The sequence below is a fragment of the Bombina bombina genome, chromosome 3 (assembly GCF_027579735.1).
Source record: "Bombina bombina isolate aBomBom1 chromosome 3, aBomBom1.pri, whole genome shotgun sequence".
Taxonomy (NCBI): domain Eukaryota; kingdom Metazoa; phylum Chordata; class Amphibia; order Anura; family Bombinatoridae; genus Bombina; species Bombina bombina.
Window position 1 is genome coordinate 481,973,715 of NC_069501.1, and position 22,248 is coordinate 481,995,962.

At 39.2% G+C, this 22,248-nt stretch overlaps 1 protein-coding gene across 1 annotated transcript in view; it reads left to right on the forward strand.

The window, feature by feature from the left end:
- Positions 1–22,248, forward strand: part of ACACA (acetyl-CoA carboxylase alpha) — a 1,007,059-nt gene that overhangs the window by 509,159 nt on the left and 475,652 nt on the right. Inside the window, exons 36-37 of the mRNA XM_053706820.1 lie at positions 17,110–17,151; positions 18,797–19,012. Of these exons, the coding sequence (XP_053562795.1) occupies positions 17,110–17,151; positions 18,797–19,012 (258 nt within the window). The remainder of the gene's footprint in view (positions 1–17,109; positions 17,152–18,796; positions 19,013–22,248) is intronic.

Sequence of the window (22,248 nt, forward strand, 5' to 3'; positions counted from 1 at the left end):
CTGTGCAAATCCAGATCTTTGTGTGTTGCACTTTGACACTTATAAATCCAGAACAAAAAAATAGTTGAAATCCGCTGCTCGTGGCCATATTCGGCATTCGTTTCACAAACAAAATTTTCATTCTTCTTTAAAGTGATTGTAAATCGGAGAGTTTAAAAAACGCTAGGATTTACCATCACTAAAAATAAAGTGGACTTAAAGTGATGAGTTAGTAAAAAAAACGGTGCTAAACTCTCACCCTGTCTGTGGCGCGGCTCCTCTCTAAAGTCAGCGCCTTTAGCTGCCCACGACACAGCATTCTTTCCCAATGAGGTGACGTTTCCACCTCTAAACCAATAGCTGTGCTAGCATACAGAACACTGTCAGATGACATGCACAGCTATTGGTTTAGAGGTGGAAACGTCACCTCATTGAGAGAAGATTGCTGTGCCGCAAACTTGAGAAAGGAGCCACAGCACAGAAAGGGTGCGTTTATTTTTTTTTACTAAGTGATCAATAAAAGTTCACATTATTTTTAGTGATGGTAAATCCCAGTGTTTTTTTTTTTTTAAACGCTTGGATTTACCGTCACTTTAATATATGAATTCAAATTTTGTTTTTATATATGAACCATGAAATTTGCATATAAAACACCCTTTGACATGTCTTTCCACTTCTTGCGACATAGTGAATATGGCCTTTATAAATTAATTTTTCATTTTAAGTTTGTGCTAATAATTGAATGCTGAATATGTTTTTAATTGCTGGGTTTAATTATGATAATTAGGGATGTGCATTCGTCAGTTTAATTAGCTGCCAATTGCGGTAAAAGGTGACCGCTAAAAGTGCAATACACTAAGATCTAGATTTGAGTGTTTTGCACTTTCACAAGAAGAAATCCAGCTTAAAAAGGAGATGAATGCCGCAAGCTCTAGCCGGATTTTGTATTCCTTAGCTAACGACACTGCTGAATGTACAACCCTCATAATATTTATTTAATAATGAGATCATTTCTTTAAAATATCCTCTGTTTTAATTGTTTGGTGATTTATAAACTAATTCTCCGCTTTCTTTCGCTTTGTCTCTCTGCCATTTTTCTTTTTCTGTCTCTTTCTTTATATACATAAGGATTTCAGAAAGCAGGTCAACTGTGAGGTGGATCAAAGATTTCACGTAAGTATCATGAACATGAGGAATCGGGAAACGTTTTTGCATCTTTATTAAATCAACTATTATATATGTGTAGACCTATCTCTGCAGTTGTTGACTGTTTATAAAGAAATGTATATAACACTTATTTTGATTCTGAACTTCAAATCAACATAAAACAAGGTATATAAATGCATCAACTTGAAGGTGTATTTGTCTTTGTTTTGTTTTTTAAAGCATAAAGTCATTACCTTGCAGAAAATGTTTTAATTGTTCTACTAGTGGAAAGTGCAAGCGGCTGTGGCACTTTTACGTAGAACAAGAAAGCTGTTTTCTGAGAGATAATTAATGACTTTAGGCTTAGACAAGCATATGTCTATATATGATAAATCTATGTAGCTATTTTATGTCCCTGTAAATATTTGACAATTAAAATTCAGAGAAGGGAACTTAAACGTGCCCTGGAACATTGTCATTGGAATTGATTTTTTTACTAAACCCACATTTTTCCTTTTATGATTCGGATAGAGCATGCAATTTTAAGCACCTTTCTATTTTACTCAGATTATCATTTTTTCTTCATTCTCTTGGTATCTTTATTTGAAAAAGCAGGAATGTAGTAAGCTTAGGAACCGACCCATCTTTTGTTTAGCACCTAGGTAGTGCTTGCTGATTGGTGGCTACATTTAGCCACCAATCAGCTGCGCTACCCGTGTGCTGAACCAAAAATAGCTAAAGCTTACATTCTTGTTTTTCAATTAAAGATATCAAGAGAACGAATACAAATTGATAATAGGAGTAAAATAGAAAGTTGCTTAAAATTCCATGCTCTATCCGAATCATAAAAGGCAAAAAACACTGAGGCCTCTATTTATCAAGGTCTGTCGGACCTCGCTGAATACGGCGAGCAATACGCTCGCCGTATTCAGCATTGCATCAGCAGCTCACAAGAGCTGCTGGTGCAACACCGCCCCCTGCAGACTCGTGGCCAATGGGCCGCCAGCAGGGAGGTGTCAATCAACCCGATCGTACTCAATCGGGTTGATTTCCGGCGATGTCTGTCCTCCTGCTCAGAGCAGGCGGATAGGTTATGGAGCAGCGGTCTTTGTGACCGCTGCTTCATAACTGCTGTTTCTGGCGAGCCTGCAGGGGCCATTCGGAGCTTGATAAATATGCCCCTGAGCCTCCTACATTCTAGACAGCAATTGCTTGATCTCTGCAAGAGCTCAATTATACGTGTCCCTAATTGACCACAGCAGAGAAGATAACAAACATACATTAGGCGCTTTTAGTTATTATGTTTTTTTTAAAAGGATGTCCTCAGACGGCTTAAAACTGCAAAACCCTGCAACTTTTGCTAGCAAAATTACAATTTTAAATGCTTATAAAATATTTAATTGAATGCAATTATATATACGCTCAATGATTAAACTGTGAGCTAGGTGACTTACAGTGAGGCGAACAGATCTGTGATTGCAACCGTCGTCCCTATAACCGTTCAATGCCCAAACCCGGCTTTTTTGATTTGTGTCAAATTGACCATGGAAAACGGCAAATAGATGATAACTTTGAATGAATGATTGACACAAATGTGACTCCAGAGTAAATAGAAAACATCACTCTTGACAAAGGGATATTAAACCGTAAATACATGCTAGACAATGATTTATTCAAAGCAAAGATTAGCCTTAGAATAATATGTAGATGTATTTTACCATTATATCAGTTGCTTAAAGGGTCAGTCTACACTAAAATTGTTATTGTTTAAAAAGATAGATAACCCCTTTACTACCCATTCATCTGCGTTGCACAACCAACATTGTTATATTAATATACTTTATAACCTTCAAACCTCTAAATTTCTGCCTGTTTCTAAGCCCCTATAGACAGCCTCTTATCACATGATTTTGTAGTAGCTTTTCACAACAGGAGACTGCTAGTTCATGTGGGCAATATAGATAACATTGTGTTCACACCCAAGGGATTATTTAAGATTTAGCACAATACAGTACTAAATGCAAGTCAATAAATAATAAATAAAAAGTCATGTGATCAGGGGATGCTTAGATACAAGGTAATAACAGGTAAAAAGTGTATTAAATAACTGAGTTGGTTTTGCAAAACTTGGAAATGGGTAATAAAGGGGTTATCTATCTTTTAAAACAATAAAACAAATCTAGTGTAGACCGTCCCTTTAAATATTGATGATATAAGTGTAAAAGTTTAGTTTCTATAAAGTAATGGGTGACACCATGTTTGAAATATTTTCTTATGTATCTCAGTCTTCTGTAGAGAACAATTAGGAAAAGATCTATAAAGCAAAAAGATTGATATATTTTCTTGCAAGAACAATTTAATGCATCTAATTTGGCTTGCGCCTCAGAATGTAAACCAGCTATTCATCTAATTATATGTGTTGCCTTATAACCCTGTAGTTTTGATAGTGTTCTCACAATATATTAAAAAAATATGAATTCAATTGTGACATCATTATGATGTCATACAATTCAAATAACAGAATTTTGATTTTATCATGACTCGTGTCCTTATGCTAATAACTTTTCTAAGGACTTTGCCTTTTTTTTTTGTTTTAATTACAGTCTACATAATTATTTCTCAGCATGTTTAGGTATAGAAGCCTTGCTCCAGCTAACTTCCAATTTTCTCATCTCATTAGGTTTTTAACATGATTATTAGTATAATAATCAGCTATGATGATTTTTGTTGCAGGTTTTCACATTCTCTGATATGCGGGGTGTCTTGATTGGCTAATTTAGGCAAATTATTTTGATTGTCTTGATGATGGTTGGCTGATTTGATCGCAGCAGGGGCACAATTTGCATTCATGGGAAACAAAGTAGTTTTGTTTTTTTTCTTGTTATTGTTGGAATGCAATGAGATGTTTTTGATTGTGATATTTGCCCATAGCATCAATGTAATTCCTTCAAAATAACTTCATTAAGAACATAACATGTGAAGTTGCCGTAATGACTCAACATAGCCTGAAGGAGAAGACTATCCATCCAGTACACTTTGCGGCTCAATTTAATCATTAAGGCCACATCTCTACTGGAATTTGCCTTATCAATTTATTTTAAACAAATCTGCAATATAATTTCAGTAATCTTTTCCATCAGCGTGAACCTTACTTTTTTATTTTCTTTTTTAGTATATTGACAGAGTTACCCAGAAAAGTAGACTCTGAAAAGTAAAGTATAAAGAAATGGTCTTGGTAGTTCTGAATGGTATTCAGTATTTAAAGGGACAGTCTACACTAAAATTGTTATTGTTTAAAAGATAGATAACGCTTTTAGTACCTATTCCCTAGCTTTGCACAACCAACCTTGTTATATTAATATTCTTTATAACATTTAAACTCTAAATGTCTGCCTGTTTCTAAGCCACTATAGACAGCCTCTTATCACATGCTATTTTGTTTGCTTTTCACAACAGGGGAGTGCTAGTTGGTTAAAATGCAAGTCAATAGATAATAAATTAAGGGTCATGTGATCAGGGGGCTGTCAGAAGATGCTTATATACAAAGTAATCACAGAGGTAAAAAGTATATTAATATAACTGTGTTGGTTATGCAAATCTGGGGAATGGGTAATAAAGAGATTATCTATTTTTTAAAACAATAAAAATTATATTGTAGACTGTCCCTTTCCATACCATGGGAACTCCCCTTTTAAGCCCAGGGAACTGCCCTGTCCCTTCCACTTTCTGAAACTTTCAGTTTTAGTTTTAATGTAGCAAATACAAAGTGATTTGTAAAAGATACACAGAAATATACAGTGTATGATCCTAATATTTTTTAAGTAATAATCAGAATTTGTAAAATCACTGCTGGATCTAAATCTAAATGTATTTAAATATAAAATAGAAAGTACAAAGCTTAAATCTAATAATACGGAAAGGATCCAATCTGAAGTGTAAAGTAATATAAAATACAGAGCATAAAGTATAAGTGTAACAAAACTCTCATATCATATAGTGCTATATTGCACTGGGTTTGTCTCTCTTGCATATTCATACATTAAAAAGATCTCACAGTGCTGGAGAGTTCTTCCATTTTGCTTTTCAGCATTCAGCCCCTTTCAAGTTTGCACTACAATTTCTTTCCAAGCAGGAGAATTTTTTGTTCATCAGGTCAATAATGTTAAAAATTACATGCGCTAACGAATTAGAGCATGTAGTTTCTTTCCTAAGATATGGAGAGTCCACAATGTCATTCAATTACTAGTGGGGATATCACTCCTGGCCAGCAGGAGGAGGCAAAGAGCACCACAGCAAAGCTGTTAAGTGTCACTTCCCTACCCATAATCCCAAATCATTCTCTTTGCCTCTGTCAATGGAGGAGGTGAAGTTTGGTGTCTGAAGAAATGAATTCCTTTTCCGGGTACTTTTCCCTGCAAGCAAGGATTTGGGTTTAGCTGAGTCCACGTCAATCTCTTCAGTAGAGTAGTTGTGGCTTTTAAGCAGTTAGGAAGTTGTGAGGTAGTCCTTGCTTTGTTTCCTAACACATTGCTGCCCATGGTACAGAAAGCCAGAGTTGGTTACTCTGTTCTTAATTTTTCTACAGGTCTCTGTAACGAGTATGTGTCCTTTCACGCCTTGTGAGCTATCTTCCTGCCGGACAGCTAGACTGCAGGTAAGTGCTTTTGTCTTCTAGGTCTTGGTGACTTGCACTTTAGAAGAAAATGTCATATGCAGTAGATGGGGACATTTTTAAAATCCTTTATACAGGATTTCTCCAACATTGGTGTGTCCGGTCCACGGCGTCATCCTTACTTGTGGGATATTCTCTTCCCCAACAGGAAATGGCAAAGAGTCCCAGCAAAGCTGGTCACATGATCCCTCCTAGGCTCCGCCCACCCCAGTCATTCTCTTTGCCGTTGCACAGGCAACATCTCCATGGAGATGGTTAAGAGTTTTTTGTAGTTTTATTCTTCTATCAAGTGTTTGTTATTTTAAAATAGTGCTGGTATGTACTATTTACTCTGAAACAGAAAAGGATGAAGATTTCTGTTTGTAAGAGGAAGATGATTTTTAGCAGACAGTAACTAAAATCGATTGCTGTTTCCACACAGGACTGTTGAGATGAAGTAACTTCAGTTGGGGGAAACAGTTAGCAGTCTTTTCTGCTTAAGGTATGACTAGCCATATTTCTAACAAGACCATGTAATGCTGGAAGGCTGTCATTTCCCCTCATGGGGACCGGTAAGCCATTTTCTTAGTTAAACATAAAAGAATAAAGGGCTTCAAAAAGGGCTTAAAAACTGGTAGACATTTTTCTGGGCTAAAACAATTGCTTTACTAGGCATATTATGCAGATTCTAACTAATTATTGGTATTATAATCTTGGGGAACGTTTAGAAAAACGGCAGGCACTGTGTTGGACACCTTTTTCAGATGGGGGCCTTTCTAGTTATAGACAGAGCCTCATTCTGGGACTGTATAGGGGTTAAATGTAAAAACGGCTCCGGTTCCGTTAATTTAAGGGTTAAAGCTCTGAAATTTGGTGTGCAATACTTTTAATGCTTTAAGACACTGTGGTGAAATTTTGGTGAATTTTGAACAATTCCTTCATACTTTTTCACATATTCAGTAATAAAGTGTTTTCAGTTTGAAATTTAAAGTGACAGTAACGGTTTTATTTTAAAACGTTTTTTGTGCTTTGTTGACAAGTTTAAGCCTGTTTAACATGTCTGTACCATCAGATAAGCTATGTTCTATATGTATGAAAGCCAATGTGTCTCCCCATTTAAATTTATGTGATAATTGTGCCATAGTGTCCAAACAAAGTAAGGACAGTAATGCAACAGATAATGATATTGCCCAAGATGATTCCTCAAATGAGGGGAGTAAACATGATACTACATCATCCCCTACTGTGTCTACACCAGTTATGCCCACACAGGAGGCCCCTAGTACATCTAGTGCGCCAATACTTATTACCATGCAACAATTAACGGCTGTAATGGATAACTCCATAGCAAATCTTTTATCCAAAATGCCTACTTATCAGAGAAAGCGCGATTGCTCTGTTTTAAACACTGAAGAGCAAGAGGACGCTGATGATAACTGTTCTGACATACCCTCACACCAATCTCAAGGGGCCATGAGGGAGGTTTTGTCTGATGGAGAAATTTCAGATTCAGGAAAAATTTCTCATCAAGCTGAACCTGATGTTGTGACATTTAAATTTAAATTAGAACATCTCCGCGCACTGCTTAAGGAGGTGTTATCTACTCTGGATGATTGTGACAATTTGGTCATTCCAGAGAAATTAAGTAAGATGGACAAGTTCCTAGAGGTTCCGGTGCCCCCCGACGCTTTTCCTATACCCAAGCGGGTGGCGGACATAGTAAATAAAGAGTGGGAAAGGCCCGGCATACCTTTTTGTTCCCCCCCCTATATTTAAGAAATTATTTCCTATAGTCGACCCCAGAAAGGACTTATGGCAGACAGTCCCCAAGGTCGAGGGGGCGGTTTCTACTCTAAACAAACGCACTACTATTCCTATCGAAGATAGTTGTGCATTCAAAGATCCTATGGATAAGAAATTAGAGGGTTTGCTTAAAAAGATTTTTGTACAGCAAGGTTACCTTCTACAACCAATTTCATGCATTGTTCCTGTCACTACGGCAGCGTGTTTCTGGTTCGAGGAACTAGAAAAATCGCTCAGTAAAGAATCTTCGTATGAGGAGGTTATGGACAGAGTTCAAGCACTTAAATTGGCTAACTCTTTTGTTTTAGATGCCGCTTTGCAATTAGCTAGATTAGCGGCGAAAAATTCAGGGTTTGCTGTCATGGCGCGCAGAGTGCTTTGGCTAAAGTCTTGGTCAGCGGATGTGTCTTCCAAGACAAAATTGCTTAACATTCCTTTCAAAGGTAAAACATTATTTGGACCTGATTTGAAAGAGATTATTTCAGACATCACCGTGGGAAAGGGCCACGCCCTCCCACAGGATAGGTCTTTTAAGGCTAATAATAAGCCTAATTTTCGTCCCTTTCGCAGAAACGGACCAGTCTCTAATTCTGTATCCTCTAAGCAAGAGGGTAATACTTCACAACCCAAACCAGCCTGGAAACCAATGCAAGGCTGGAACAAGGGTAAGCAGGCCAAGAAGCCTACCACTGCTACCAAAACAGCATGAAGGGATAGCCCCCGATCCGGGACCGGATCTAGTGGGGGGCAGACTTTCTCTCTTTGCTCAGGCTTGGGCAAGAGATGTTCAGGATCCTTGGGCGCTAGAAATAGTTTCTCAAGGTTATCTCCTGGAATTCAAGGAACTACCCCCAAGGGGAAGGTTCCACAGGTCTCAATTATCTTCAAACCAAATAAAGAGACAGGCATTCTTACATTGTGTAGAAGACCTGTTAAAGATGGGAGTGATACATCCAGTTCCAATACGAAAACAAGGAATGGGATTTTATTCCAATCTGTTCATAGTTCCCAAAAAAGAGGGAACATTCAGACCAATTTTGGATCTAAAGATCCTAAACAAATTTCTCAGGGTACCATCGTTCAAAATGGAAACTATTCGAACGATCCTACCTACTATCCAGGAAAATCAATTTATGACTACCGTGGATTTAAAGGATGCATACCTACATATTCCTATCCACAAGGAACATCATCAGTTCCTAAGGTTCGCTTTTCTGGACAAGCATTACCAGTTTATGGCACTTCCATTTGGATTAGCCACTGCTCCAAGGATTTTCACAAAGGTACTAGGGTCCCTTCTAGCGGTTCTAAGACCAAGGGGCATTGCAGTAGTACCTTACTTGGACGACATCCTGATTCAAGTGTCGTCCCTGTCAAAAGCAAAGGCTCATACGGACATCGTCCTAGCCTTTCTCAGATCTCACGGATGGAAGGTGGACAAAGAAAAAAGTTCTCTGTCCCCGTCAACAAGAGTTCCCTTCTTGGGAACAATAATAGATTCCTTAGAAATGAGGATTTTTCTGACAGAGGTCAGAAAATCAAAACTTCTAAGCTCTTTTCAAGTACTTCACTCTGTTCCTCGTCCTTCCATAGCGCAGTGCATGGAAGTAATAGGATTGATGGTTGCAACAATGGACATAGTTCCTTTTGCACAAATTCATCTAAGACCATTACAACTGTGCATGCTCAGACAGTGGAATGGGGATTATACAGACTTGTCTCCGACGATTCAAGTAGATCAAAAGACCAGAGATTCACTCCGTTGGTGGCTGACCCTGGACAATCTGTCACAGGGAATGAGCTTCCGCAGACCAGAGTGGGTCATTGTCACGACCGACGCCAGCCTAGTGGGCTGGGGCGCGGTCTGGGAATCCCTGAAAGCTCAGGGTCTATGGTCTCGGGAAGAGTCTCTTCTCCCGATAAACATTCTGGAATTGAGAGCGATATTCAATGCTCTCAGAGCTTGGCCTCAACTAGCAAAGGCCAAATTCATAAGGTTTCAGTCAGACAACATGACGACCGTTGCATATATCAATCATCAGGGGGGAACAAGGACTTCCCTGGCGATGAAAGAAGTGACCAAGATAATTCAATGGGCGGAGGATCACTCCTGCCACTTGTCTGCAATCCACATCCCAGGAGTGGAAAATTGGGAAGCGGATTTTCTGAGTCGTCAGACATTCCATCCGGGGGAGTGGGAACTCCATCCGGAAATACTTTGCCCAAATAACTCAATTATGGGGCATTCCAGACATGGATCTGATGGCGTCTCGTCAGAACTTCAAGGTTCCTTGCTACGGGTCCAGATCCAGGGATCCCAAGGCGACCCTAGTAGATGCACTAGTAGCACCTTGGACCTTCAACCTAGCTTATGTATTCCCACCGTTTCCTCTCATCCCCAGGCTGGTAGCCAGGATCAATCAGGAGAGGGCCTCGGTGATCTTGATAGCTCCTGCGTGGCCACGCAGGACTTGGTATGCAGACCTGGTGAATATGTCATCGGCTCCACCATGGAAGCTACCTTTGAGACAGGACCTTCTTGTTCAGGGTCCATTCGAACATCCGAATCTGGTTTCCCTCCAACTGACGGCTTGGAGATTGAACGCTTGATTTTATCAAAGCGTGGGTTTTCAGATTCTGTAATAGATACTCTGATTCAGGCTAGAAAAAAAAATATGGAAAAAATATATCTGTTGGTGTGAATCTAAAGGATTCCCATGGAACAAGATAAAAATTCCTAAGATTCTATCCTTTCTACAAGAAGGTTTGGAGAAAGGATTATCTGCAAGTTCTCTGAAGGGACAGATCTCTGCTTTATCTGTTTTACTTCACAAAAGACTGGCAGCTGTGCCAGATGTTCAAGCATTTGTTCAGGCTCTGGTTAGGATCAAGCCTGTTTACAGACCTTTGACTCCTCCCTGGAGTCTAAATCTAGTTCTTTCAGTTCTTCAAGGGGTTCCGTTTGAACCCTTACATTCCGTAGATATTAAGTTATTATCTTGGAAAGTTTTGTTTTTGGTTGCAATTTCTTCTGCTAGAAGAGTTTCAGAGTTATCTGCTCTGCAGTGTTCTCCGCCCTATCTGGTGTTCCATGCAGATAAGGTGGTTTTGCGTACTAAGCCTGGTTTTCTTCCGAAAGTTGTTTCCAACAAAAATATTAACCAGGAGATAGTTGTACCTTCTTTGTGTCCGAATCCAGTTTCAAGGAAGGAACGTTTGTTACACAATTTGGACGTAGTCCGTGCTCTAAAATTCTATTTAGAGGCTACTAAAGATTTCAGACAAACATCTTCCTTGTTTGTTGTTTATTCTGGTAAAAGGAGAGGTCAAAAAGCGACTTCTACCTCTCTTTCCTTTTGGCTTAAAAGCATTATCCGATTGGCTTATGAGACTGCCGGACGGCAGCCTCCTGAAAGAATCACAGCTCACTCCACTAGGGCTGTGGCTTCCACATGGGCCTTCAAGAACGAGGCTTCTGTTGACCAGATATGTAAGGCAGCGACTTGGTCTTCACTGCACACTTTTGCCAAATTTTACAAATTTGATACTTTTGCTTCTTCGGAGGCTATTTTTGGGAGAAAGGTTTTGCAAGCCGTGGTGCCTTCCATTTAGGTGACCTGATTTGCTCCCTCCCTTCATCCGTGTCCTAAAGCTTTGGTATTGGTTCCCACAAGTAAGGATGACGCCGTGGACCGGACACACCAATGTTGGAGAAAACAGAATTTATGCTTACCTGATAAATTACTTTCTCCAACGGTGTGTCCGGTCCACGGCCCGCCCTGGGTTTTTTTTAATCAGGTCTGATGAATTATTTTCTCTAACTACAGTCACCACGGTATCATATGGTTTCTCCTATATATATTTCCTCCTGTCCGTCGGTCAAATGACTGGGGTGGGCGGAGCCTAGGAGGGATCATGTGACCAGCTTTGCTGGGACTCTTTGCCATTTCCTGTTGGGGAAGAGAATATCCCACAAGTAAGGATGACGCTGTGGACCGGACACACCGTTGGAGAAAGTAATTTATCAGGTAAGCATAAATTCTGTTTTTCTTTGGCAGTGGACAGGCACATTATGTATGTTGAGACTAGGGGTTAATCTTCCCTTTATTGGGACGTTTTTCCTCTTTGGGCTAATTTTGTTGAAATACTTTATTTGTATGTGTGTGGCTTATGTTTTATACAGGGATTTATGTATAAACTTAAAATTTGGCAGTTAGTTTTCTTTGCTTGCTTAGCTAGAACAGGCTAACTGACAATTATGTATTTTGAGACTAGGTGTTAATCTTACCTTAATTTGGACGTTTTTCCTCTTTGGACTAATTTTGTTGAAATACTTTATCAGTATGTGTGTGGCTTATATTTTATACAGGGATTTATGTATAAACTTAACATTTGGTAGTTGTTTTTTTTTTTTTTTGCTTGCTTAGCTAGAACAGACTAACTGACAAACTGCTTGAGTTTAAAACCAGCTGCAGCTACTTGCATCTTATGTTGTAGGCCGAGGGAACTGCGCGCCTTTTACTTGCTGTGTAGTTTCCTCTCTCTGCCCGTCATGTGACTTCTCTCTGCTGTCGGATATTCATGGAGCGGAGTGGCATCATTGAATTTCAGTCTCTTCAGTGTCGATCTACTATATGATCGTTTTAGAGACTTCTGGCAGCCAAATTGTGGTATTAAAAATTCTTAAAGTGACAGTGCATTTAAAACATTTCTACAATTTTTTTATTTTTTTTATTTAGTATTATGGATAGGACAAATGCTTGTTATGCCTAGAGGCACAAATTGCTTTGCCTATGTAATTCTGTGCTGCATGCTTACCTAGAACACTTCAATTTAAATATAAATTGTTGCCCTCTGAGCCCAATGTCTCTCAGGATGATGCTGTTCAGGCAATGCCACAGCTTTCTCCTCAAACATCCCAAGCCACTATTGCATCACATACAGTGCCCTGCAGTTCCTCTCAGCCTCCTGGAGGAGTTTATTTGCCTGCAGATTTTGCTGCACAGGTATCTTCTGCAGTATCTGTGGCATTATCTGCTTTTCCTATGCTGGGAAAACGCAAGAAGAAAATTAGACATTCAGATAGTAAGGTTTCTGTTCCACCTACTGCTATGCAGGTTGCCCTCCCTCATAAGTCTGATGAGGAGGATACGTTGGTAGCCTCTGAGGGTGAAATTTCAGATTCGGACAGTATTATTCCTTCATCTGATACTGAATAAGTAAACTAAAGATTTAAGCTTCAACACCTTTGTGTACTTTTAAAGGAGGTATTGGCTACTTTGAACGTCTCTGATACATCTGTCATTGTCAACCCTAAGAAGTCTAGCAAACTTAATAAATACTATGATGTTCCTTCCTCTGTGGAGGTTTTTCCTGTCCCAGACCGTGTGATGGAGATTATTTCACTTCAATGGGAGAAGCCAGGGATTTCTTTCTCCCCATCTCCCGTATATATAAAAAAAGATGTTTCCTGTTGCTGACTCTATTAAAGATTCTAGGCGCACGGTGCCTAAAGTAGAAGGGGATATTTCTACTCTGGCAAAGAGAACTACAATCCCTATAGAGGATAGCTGCTCCTTTAAGGATACCATGGACAAAAAGCTGGAAGCTTATTTGAAGATGTATGTTTATCAAGGTCTTCAATGGCAACCTGCAGTTTGTATTGTCACAGTAGCAAGTGCGGCATCTTATTGGTGCGACTCCTTGTCTGTATCATTTTTAGTAGAGACTCAGTTGGAGGAGATACAAGATAGGATTAATGCTCTCAAACTAGCCAATTCCTTTATTTCTGATGCTAACATGCAAGTTATTAGTCTGGGAGCCAAGATGTCTGGCCTCACTGTGCTAGCCCACAGGGCATTGTGGCTCAAATCTTGGTCAGTTGATGATACCTCTAAGTCCAAGATTCTGGCGCTTCCTTACAAGGGTAGATTTTGTTCGGATCTGGTCTGGCAGAAATAATTTCTGATATCACGGGTGGAAAAGGGTCTTTTCTACTGCAAGACCAGAAGAACAGACTCAAAGGACGTCAAAGTAATTTTCATTCCTTTCGTAACTCCAAAGGTCAAAAGTCTTCCTCTCCCTCTTCCAAACAGGAACAGTTCAACTCTTCTTGGAAGCCCAGTAAGTCTTAGAATCAGCTGAGGGTTTCTTTGATTGCTTCCCCTTATTCCAAGTCAGCATGAAGGGTTCGGATCAAGTGATGGGCAGACTTCCCGTTTTGTCAAGCGTGGAGGCGAGATCTCCCAGATCCTTGGGCTGAGAACATAGTATGTTACAAAATAGAATTTAAAATGTTCCCTTCCAGGGGCAGATTCCACCTCTCAAGATTATCTGTAGACCAGGTAAAAATAGAGGCATTCTTGAACTGCGTTCAGGACCTTTCCTCCCTGGGAGTGATTATTCCAGTTCCATTAAAGGAAAAGGGTCTAGGGTTCTATTCAAATCTGTTTGTGGTTCCCAAAAAAGAGGGAACTTTTCGACCCATTTTAGACCTAAAGTGCCTCTACAAGTTTCTCAGGGTACCTTCCTTCAAAATGGAAACCATTCGTTCCATTCTTCCTTTTGGTCCAAGAGGGTCAGTTCATGATGACCATAGACCTGAAGGACGTGTATCTTCATGTTCCCATCCACAGGGATCATCACAAATTCCTGAGATTCGCCTTTCTAGACAAACACTTTCAGTTTGTGGCTCTTCCATTTTGGCCTTGCCACAGCTCCCAGAATTTTCTCAAAGGTTCTGGGGGCTCTCTTGGCAGTGATCAGGTCTCAGGGAATTGCAGTGGCGCCATACCTGGATGACATAATGGCTCAGGCAACATCTTTTCAATGAGCAAACTCTCATACAGAGATCTTGTTGTCTTTTCTACGTTCCCATGGTTGAAAAGTGAAGGGTGGTTTTCTTAGGGACTATAATAGATTCCCTATCTATGAAAATATTTCTGACAGAGGTCAGAAAATCCAAAATTCTCTCCTCTTGCCTCTCTCTTCCGTCTACTGTTCGGCCATCAGTGGCTCAATATATGGAGGTAATTGGTCTGATGTTTGCTTCCATGGACATCATTCCCTTTGCTCAATTCCATTTGAGAGCTCTGCAATTATGCATGCTCAGACAATGGAACGGAGACCATTCGGATCTGTCTTAGAGGATAGATCTAGACCAGTCGACAACAGACTCTCCCCCGTGGTAGCTTTCTCAGGGCACATGCTTCCGGAGACCTTCCTGGGTGATTGTGAACATGGACGCCAGCCTGCTAGGCTGGGGAGTAGTCTGGGACTCGTTAAAGGCGCAGGGACTATGGACTCGGTAGGAGTCTGCTCTTCCAATATACATCTTGGAGTTGAGTGTGATTTACAATGCTATGATGGCTTGGCCACAATTGTCCTTATCCCGGTTTATCAGGTTTCAGTTGGACAACATCACTTCAGTGGCTTACATCAACCACCAGGGAGGAACTCAGAGTTTCTTAGCCATGAAGAAGGTGGTACGGCTTATTCAGTGGGCGGAATCTCACAATTGTTGTCTATCTGCCATCCACATTCCTGGAGTAGACAACTGGGAAGCAAATTTCCTGAGCAGACAGACATTTCATCCCGGGGAGTGGGCTCTCCATCCGGAGGTGTTCTCCAGGTTAACCCTCAAATGGGGGGTGCCAGAGTTGGATTTGATGGTGTCTCGGCAGAAAGCCAAGCTTCCAAGGTACGGTTCAAGGTCAATAGATCCTCAGGCCGCTCTGATAGATGCTCTGGCGGTTCCTGTTTCCTCCATTTGCGCTCCTTCCATGAGTTATTGCTCTTATCAAACAAGAGAGAACATCAGTAATTCTAATAGCTCCTGCATGGTCTCGCAGGATCTGGTATGCAGACCTAGTGAAGATGTCTTCTCGGCCACCTTGGAGGTTGCCTCTGAGGAAGGACCTTCTAACTCAGGGTCTATTCCTCCATCCAAATCTCGTTTCTCTGAAGCTGACTGCTTGGAGATTGAACACTTAGTTCTGTATAAGCGTGCATTTTCTGAGTCGGTCATTGAGACCATGATCCAGGCTCGCAAGCCTGTTACTCGTAATATTTACCATAAGGTATGGCGTAAATACCTTTATTGGTGTGAATCTAAGGGCTACTCTTGGAGTAGTGTCAGGATTCCTAGAATTTTGTCTTTTCTCCTGGTAGGTCTGGAGAAAGGGTTGTCCGTCAGTTCACTGAAAGGTCAGATTTCTGCATTAACTATTTTGTTACACAAGCTTCTGGCGGATGTGGCAGATGTTCAATCTTTTTGTCAGGCCTTGGTCAGAATCAGGCCTGTGTTTAAACCTGTTGCTCCTCTTTGGAGCCTTAATCTTGTTCTTAAAGTTTTGCAGCAGGCTCCGTTTGAGCCAATGCATTCCATAGATATTAAGTTGCTATCTTGGAAGGTTTTGTTTCTTATTGCTATCGCTTCTGCTCGGAGAGTTTCGGAACTTTGCAGTGTGATTCGCATTATCTTATCTTTCATGCTGATAAGGCGGTTCTTTGTACTAAATTGGGGTTTCTTCCTAAAGTTGTTTCGGATAGAAATATTAAACAGGAAATTGTTGTTCCTTCTCTCTGTCCCAATCCTTCTTCTCATAAAGAACGTCTGTTGCCCAACTTGGATGTTGTGCGTGCTCTTAAATTCTACCTACAGGTGACTAAGGATTTTCGCCAGTCTTCTGCCCTGTTTGTTTGTTTCTCAGGAAAACGTAAGGGTCAGAAGGCTACTGCTACTTCTCTTTCCTTCAGGTTGAGAAGTATGATTCATTTTGCTTATGAGACTGCTGGACAGCAGCCTCCAGAGAGAATTACAGCTCATTCCACTAGGGCTGTCTCCTCTTCTTAGGCTTTCAAAGATGTAGCTTCTGTGGAACAGCTTTGCAAGGCTGCAACTTGGTCCTCTCTGCATACTTTTTCCAAATTTGATACTTTTGCCTTGGCTGAGGCTTCTTTTGGGAGAAAGGTTCTTCAAGCGGTGTTCTGTTTAGGTCTGTCTGTCTTGTTCTCCCTCCCTGTTCATTCTGTGTCCTCTAGCTTGAGTATTGGTTCCCACTAGTAATTGAATGACGTTGTGGACTCTCCATATCTTAGGAAAGAAAACAACATTTATGCTTACCTGATAAAAAAAAATGTATTTCCGTATATGGAGAGTCCATGACCCCACTCTTTATCAAGACAGTTATTTTTTACTAAACCTCAGGTACCTCTACACATTTGTGTTATTCTTTTTCTATTTCCCTTCGGTCAAATGACTGGGGATTATGGGTAGTGGAGTGACACTTAACAGCTTTTCTGTGGTGCTCTTTGCCTCCTCCTGCTGGTCAGGAGTGATATTCCCACTAGTAATTGAATGACGTTGTGGACTCTCCAATTTCGGAAAGAAATTCATCAGGTAAGCATAACTTTTGTTTTTTTTTCCATTATGATGTCCCTTTAATAGACACCCACACAATAAATATAGTGTTCTAGTGTTCTGTAACGTTTGTTATATATAACAGTATTTTTTTTTTACTTTCTTCTAGAGGGAATTTCCAAAGTTTTTCACTTTCCGCGCACGAAACAAGGTAATATATAATTTGTTTTCCCTCTCAAACATTGACAATAACTGTATGTATATGTGTGTATATATATATATATATATATATATATATATATTTATATATATATATATATAAATAAAGAGAGATAGTGCCTCCAAACAGTCATAATATGTACATTTTCCCTACTAACTCATTAAAACTAAAACTTTCCCTACTAAGCAGTAATTTTACCCCTTGCTATTAACACATGCAATTAGAAATGATTTGACCCCCTTGACTGACCCTCAATTCTTTCCGTTCCATACTTGTAATGAGTTGAGGCATAAAAGGCCTTTCACCTTTAACTAACATACTAGGACTTTTAAAAAAAATGGACATTGAAGTGTCTAGTATTTTTGTGAAGATTTTACTGAAGATCTTGCTAAAATACTGGACTTTTGAATACTGGACAGCTGGTAACTTTAACTATTTAATCACAAAGTGTAGAGAGAGGCCCTGCAGAGATTACAGAGAAACTTTTTTTTTTAAATCTAAAAGTCTAAATAATAAAGTACAAAGTTAAATTTAAAAGCAAAATATGGCAGTAAGGCCAAATTTACAGCTAAACAATTACGTTGAGAAAAAGTGTTGAATTGAATCTGGTTTAGTACTAGTAAATTAATCCTTTCTGTTGCCCTTGCAGCTGAAATATGAAGAGCAAAATAAAAATGTCCCCATGGTGTAGTATTTTTTACTTTATAATAATGTAATTAAAACCACTAAAAACACACTCACCATACAAGTAACATTTAGGTATCATAAATTGTAAAATTGTAAAGTAAAGTTGAGCGCCTATTTGTTTTATGAAACAATATTCCATTGGTTTTTATTTTATTTGACACTCTTTATTTCACTCATGTTTTATACTGTGATACTATTATCTGTACCTTAAAGGGACATGCTATATGCCACTGACACTCCTGATTGGCTCAGCAGTCATGTTCTGCTCAAGAGATGCAGTTCTTGGGGCTCTTAAGCGAGTCTTTAGTTATGTGTTTAACTGGTTTGCAGATAATGATTTCTGAAAATGACTGAATGTGATCGCTTTGACATTGATAAGGGCTCATCTTCAGCCATTAACATGCAGATTATGATCAAATAATTGATAATGATTAACCCCATAGTACGATAGTAATTCCACAATTAAATTCCCTAATGAATGAGAGCATGTTTAAAAAAAATAATAAAAAATGTCCCTTTAATGGTTGACTATTTTTGTTTTCTTTACAAATTAAAGGGACACAAGTAAAAATGAATGCTTCCAACAGAACATGCCGTTTTAAGAGACTTCCCAGTTTACAAATTGTGCAGTGTTTTTGTATGCACACTTTCTGAGGCACCAGCTACTACTGAGCATGTGCAAATATTTACATTTATATGCATATGCAAGTCTGTGATTGGCTGTTGGATGTCACATGATATATAGGGATCTGAAAAATTGAAACGCATATCAAAATTTGCCAGGAAAAAATAAATAAATCTATTGCTCATTTAAAATTCAGTAAGTGCTATTGCATTGTCTTTTTTACTTTGCACTTGTTTGTTGTGCAATTCTACTTTATTTCATGGTCCTTTAAATTGTGTTCCATTATTGTTTTTGCTGATTATATATGTGTTTCCCCCCCCCAAGTTTGAGGAAGACCGGATCTACAGACATTTGGAGCCTGCGCTGGCTTTCCAGTTAGAGCTGAATCGTATGCGCAATTTTGACTTGACAGCAATCCCTTGTTCTAACCACAAAATGCACCTGTATTTGGGCGCTGCCAAGGTGGAAGTGGGCACCGAAGTGACAGACTATCGATTCTTTGTGCGTGCCATTATACGTCACTCTGATTTAGTTACCAAGGTAAGGTTGGCATAATCTGGTAAGAAATATTTTCACGAAAACAATGGTATGAGCAGGATCTTTTATGGCAATTCCTAACAAACCCCTGATATCCAGGGGGGGAGTTGGACGGCGGATATAGGTGGTCTATAAATAACATCATCAGATACTTTTCAAACAGACACCTAGATTTCCTCATTAGATTGTTTATAGGGATCTGAAACCTATTTTTTTTTTTTTCATGATTCAGAGAGAGCATACAATTTTAAATAACTTTCCAATTTACTTCTATGATCTAATTTGTTCTGTTCTCTTGGCATCCTTTGCTGAAAAGAATACCTAGGTAGGCATAGGAGATGATGATTGCTGCTTGCACATAGATGCCTCGTGATTTGCTCACCCATGAGATTACTGTTTCTTCAACAACGGATATTAAGAGAATAAAGCAAATTAGATAATAGAAGTAAATTGGAAAGTTGTTTAAAATGGTATGCTCTATCTGAATCTTGAAGGAAAAAATTGGGGTTTCATGTCCCTTTAATGGACTTTTGTCATCCTGGACTCGTAGTCAGGTTTTGGGTGGTTGAAAAGGAACATGAAACCCAAACTGTGATTCCTGTATTAAAAAGTTTATGCATAATAATTAAAACAAATTGCAATGTCCTTTCATTATATAGTTTGCCAAATATGTAATTTTAAGTGTATTCTTCCCAATGGCCCCAGTGAGACTGGTGTACATTCTGCAGGATTTAGTGCTGTGTCCCTGCAACATTAAAAAAAAAAAGTTGCTTAATCAGTGTTGGAGCTCAATAAAATCTGTCCGTAATTGGCCACATCATAAGAATATAAGATAATCATACTCATGAGTCTTTTCAAGGGGTATGTTAACTTAAAGTTATGGTAAACTTTCCCCTTAGTATAAACAGATACAGAATGTAAGCAAAATTTTAGATGGAGTCTTTATCAGTCTTAATGAAGATGCGCTATAACTTACTTTTTAATGTAGCAATGAAATTCAAATTCCCCACTCTCCGACCGCCCACTTCAAAAAGTAATTTTTTTTGTGAGCTAACGATTTGTACTGTTCTTCAAAGTTCTAATGCAGTTCTTGACTGCTGGTTGTTTATACAGTATATACAATTACTTTAAAATTACTAAAAAATAATCTCCCTTTAATGATTTTGATATAGAAAATGAGAAATAAATCAAGGATAGTTGCACAGTTAAATTGAACTTCAGGTTTGGGGCATTTGGGAGTCCAGTGGTACATAATACTTTAGTATGCTCTGTTAAAGGAACAGTAAAGTAAAAATGTAACTTTCTCCAACATTGGTGTGTCCGGTCCACGGCGTCATCCTTACTTGTGGGATATTCTCTTCCCCAACAGGAAATGGCAAAGAGTCCCAGCAAAGCTGGTCACATGATCCCTCCTAGGCTCCGCCCACCCCAGTCATTCTCTTTGCCGTTGCACAGGCAACATCTCCACGGAGATGGTTAAGAGTTTTTTTGGTGTTTAAATGTAGTTTTTATTCTTCTATCAAGTGTTTGTTATTTTAAAATAGTGCTGGTATGTACTATTTACTCTGAAACAGAAAAAGGATGAAGATTTCTGTTTGTAAGAGGAAGATGATTTTAGCAGACAGTTACTAAAATCGATTGCTGTTTCCACACAGGACTGTTGAGATGAAGTAACTTCAGTTGGGGGAAACAGTTAGCAGACCTTTCTGCTTAAGGTATGACTAGCCATATTTCTAACAAGACCATGTAATGCTGGAAGGCTGTCATTTCCCCTCATGGGGACCGGTAAGCCATTTTTCTTAGTTAAACATAAAAGAATAAAGGGCTTCAAAAAGGGCTTAAAAAACTGGTAGACATTTTTCTGGGCTAAAACGATTGCTTTACTAGGCATATTATGCAGATTCTAACTAATAATGGTTATTATAATCTTGGGGATTGTTTAGAAAAACGGCAGGCACTGTGTTGGACACCTTTTTCAGATGGGGGCCTTTTCTAGTTATATAGCTGGGACTGTATAGGGGTTAAATGTAAAAACGGCTCAGGTTTCGTTATTTTAAGGGTTAAAGCTCTGAAATTTGGTGTGCAATACTTTTAATGCTTTAAGACACTGTGGTGAAATTTTGGTGAATTTTGAACAATTCCTTCATACTTTTTCACATATTTAGTAATAAAGTGTTTTCAGTTTGAAATTTAAAGTGACAGTAACGGTTTTATTTTAAAACGTTTTTTGTGCTTTGTTGACAAGTTTAAGCCTGTTTAACATGTCTGTACCATCAAATAAGCTATGTTCTATATGTATGAAAGCCAATGTGTCTCCCCATTTAAATTTATGTGATAATTGTGCCATAGTGTCCAAACAAAGTAAGGACAGTAATGCCACAGATAATGATATTGCCCAAGATGATTCCTCAAATGAGGGGAGTAAACATGATACTACATCATCCCCTACTGTGTCTACACCAGTTATGCCCACACAGGAGGCCCCTAGTACATCTAGTGCGCCAATACTTATTACCATGCAACAATTAACGGCTGTAATGGATAACTCTATAGCAAATCTTTTATCCAAAATGCCTACTTATCAGAGAAAGCGCGATTGCTCTGTTTTAAACACTGAAGAGCAAGAGGACGCTGATGATAATTGTTCTGTCATACCCTCACACCAATCTGAAGGGGCCATGAGGGAGGTTTTGTCTGAGGGAGAAATTTCAGATTCAGGAAAGATTTCTCATCAAGCTGAACCTGATGTTGTGACATTTAAATTTAAATTAGAACATCTCCGCGCACTGCTTAAGGAGGTATTATCTACTCTGGATGATTGTGACAATTTGGTCATTCCAGAGAAGTTATGTAAGATGGACAAGTTCCTAGAGGTTCCGGTGCCCCCCGACGCTTTTCCTATACCCAAGCGGGTAGCGGACATAGTAAATAAAGAGTGGGAAAGGCCCGGCATACCTTTTGTCCCCCACCCTATATTTAAGAAATTATTTCCTATAGTCGACCCCAGAAAGGACTTATGGCAGACAGTCCCCAAGGTCGAGGGGGCGGTTTCTACTCTAAACAAACGCACTACTATTCCTATCGAAGATAGTTGTGCTTTCAAAGATCCTATGGATAAAAAATTAGAGGGTTTGCTTAAAAAGATTTTTGTTCAGCAAGGTTACCTTCTACAACCAATTTCATGCATTGTTCCTGTCACTACGGCAGCGTGTTTCTGGTTCGAGGAACTAGAAAAGTCG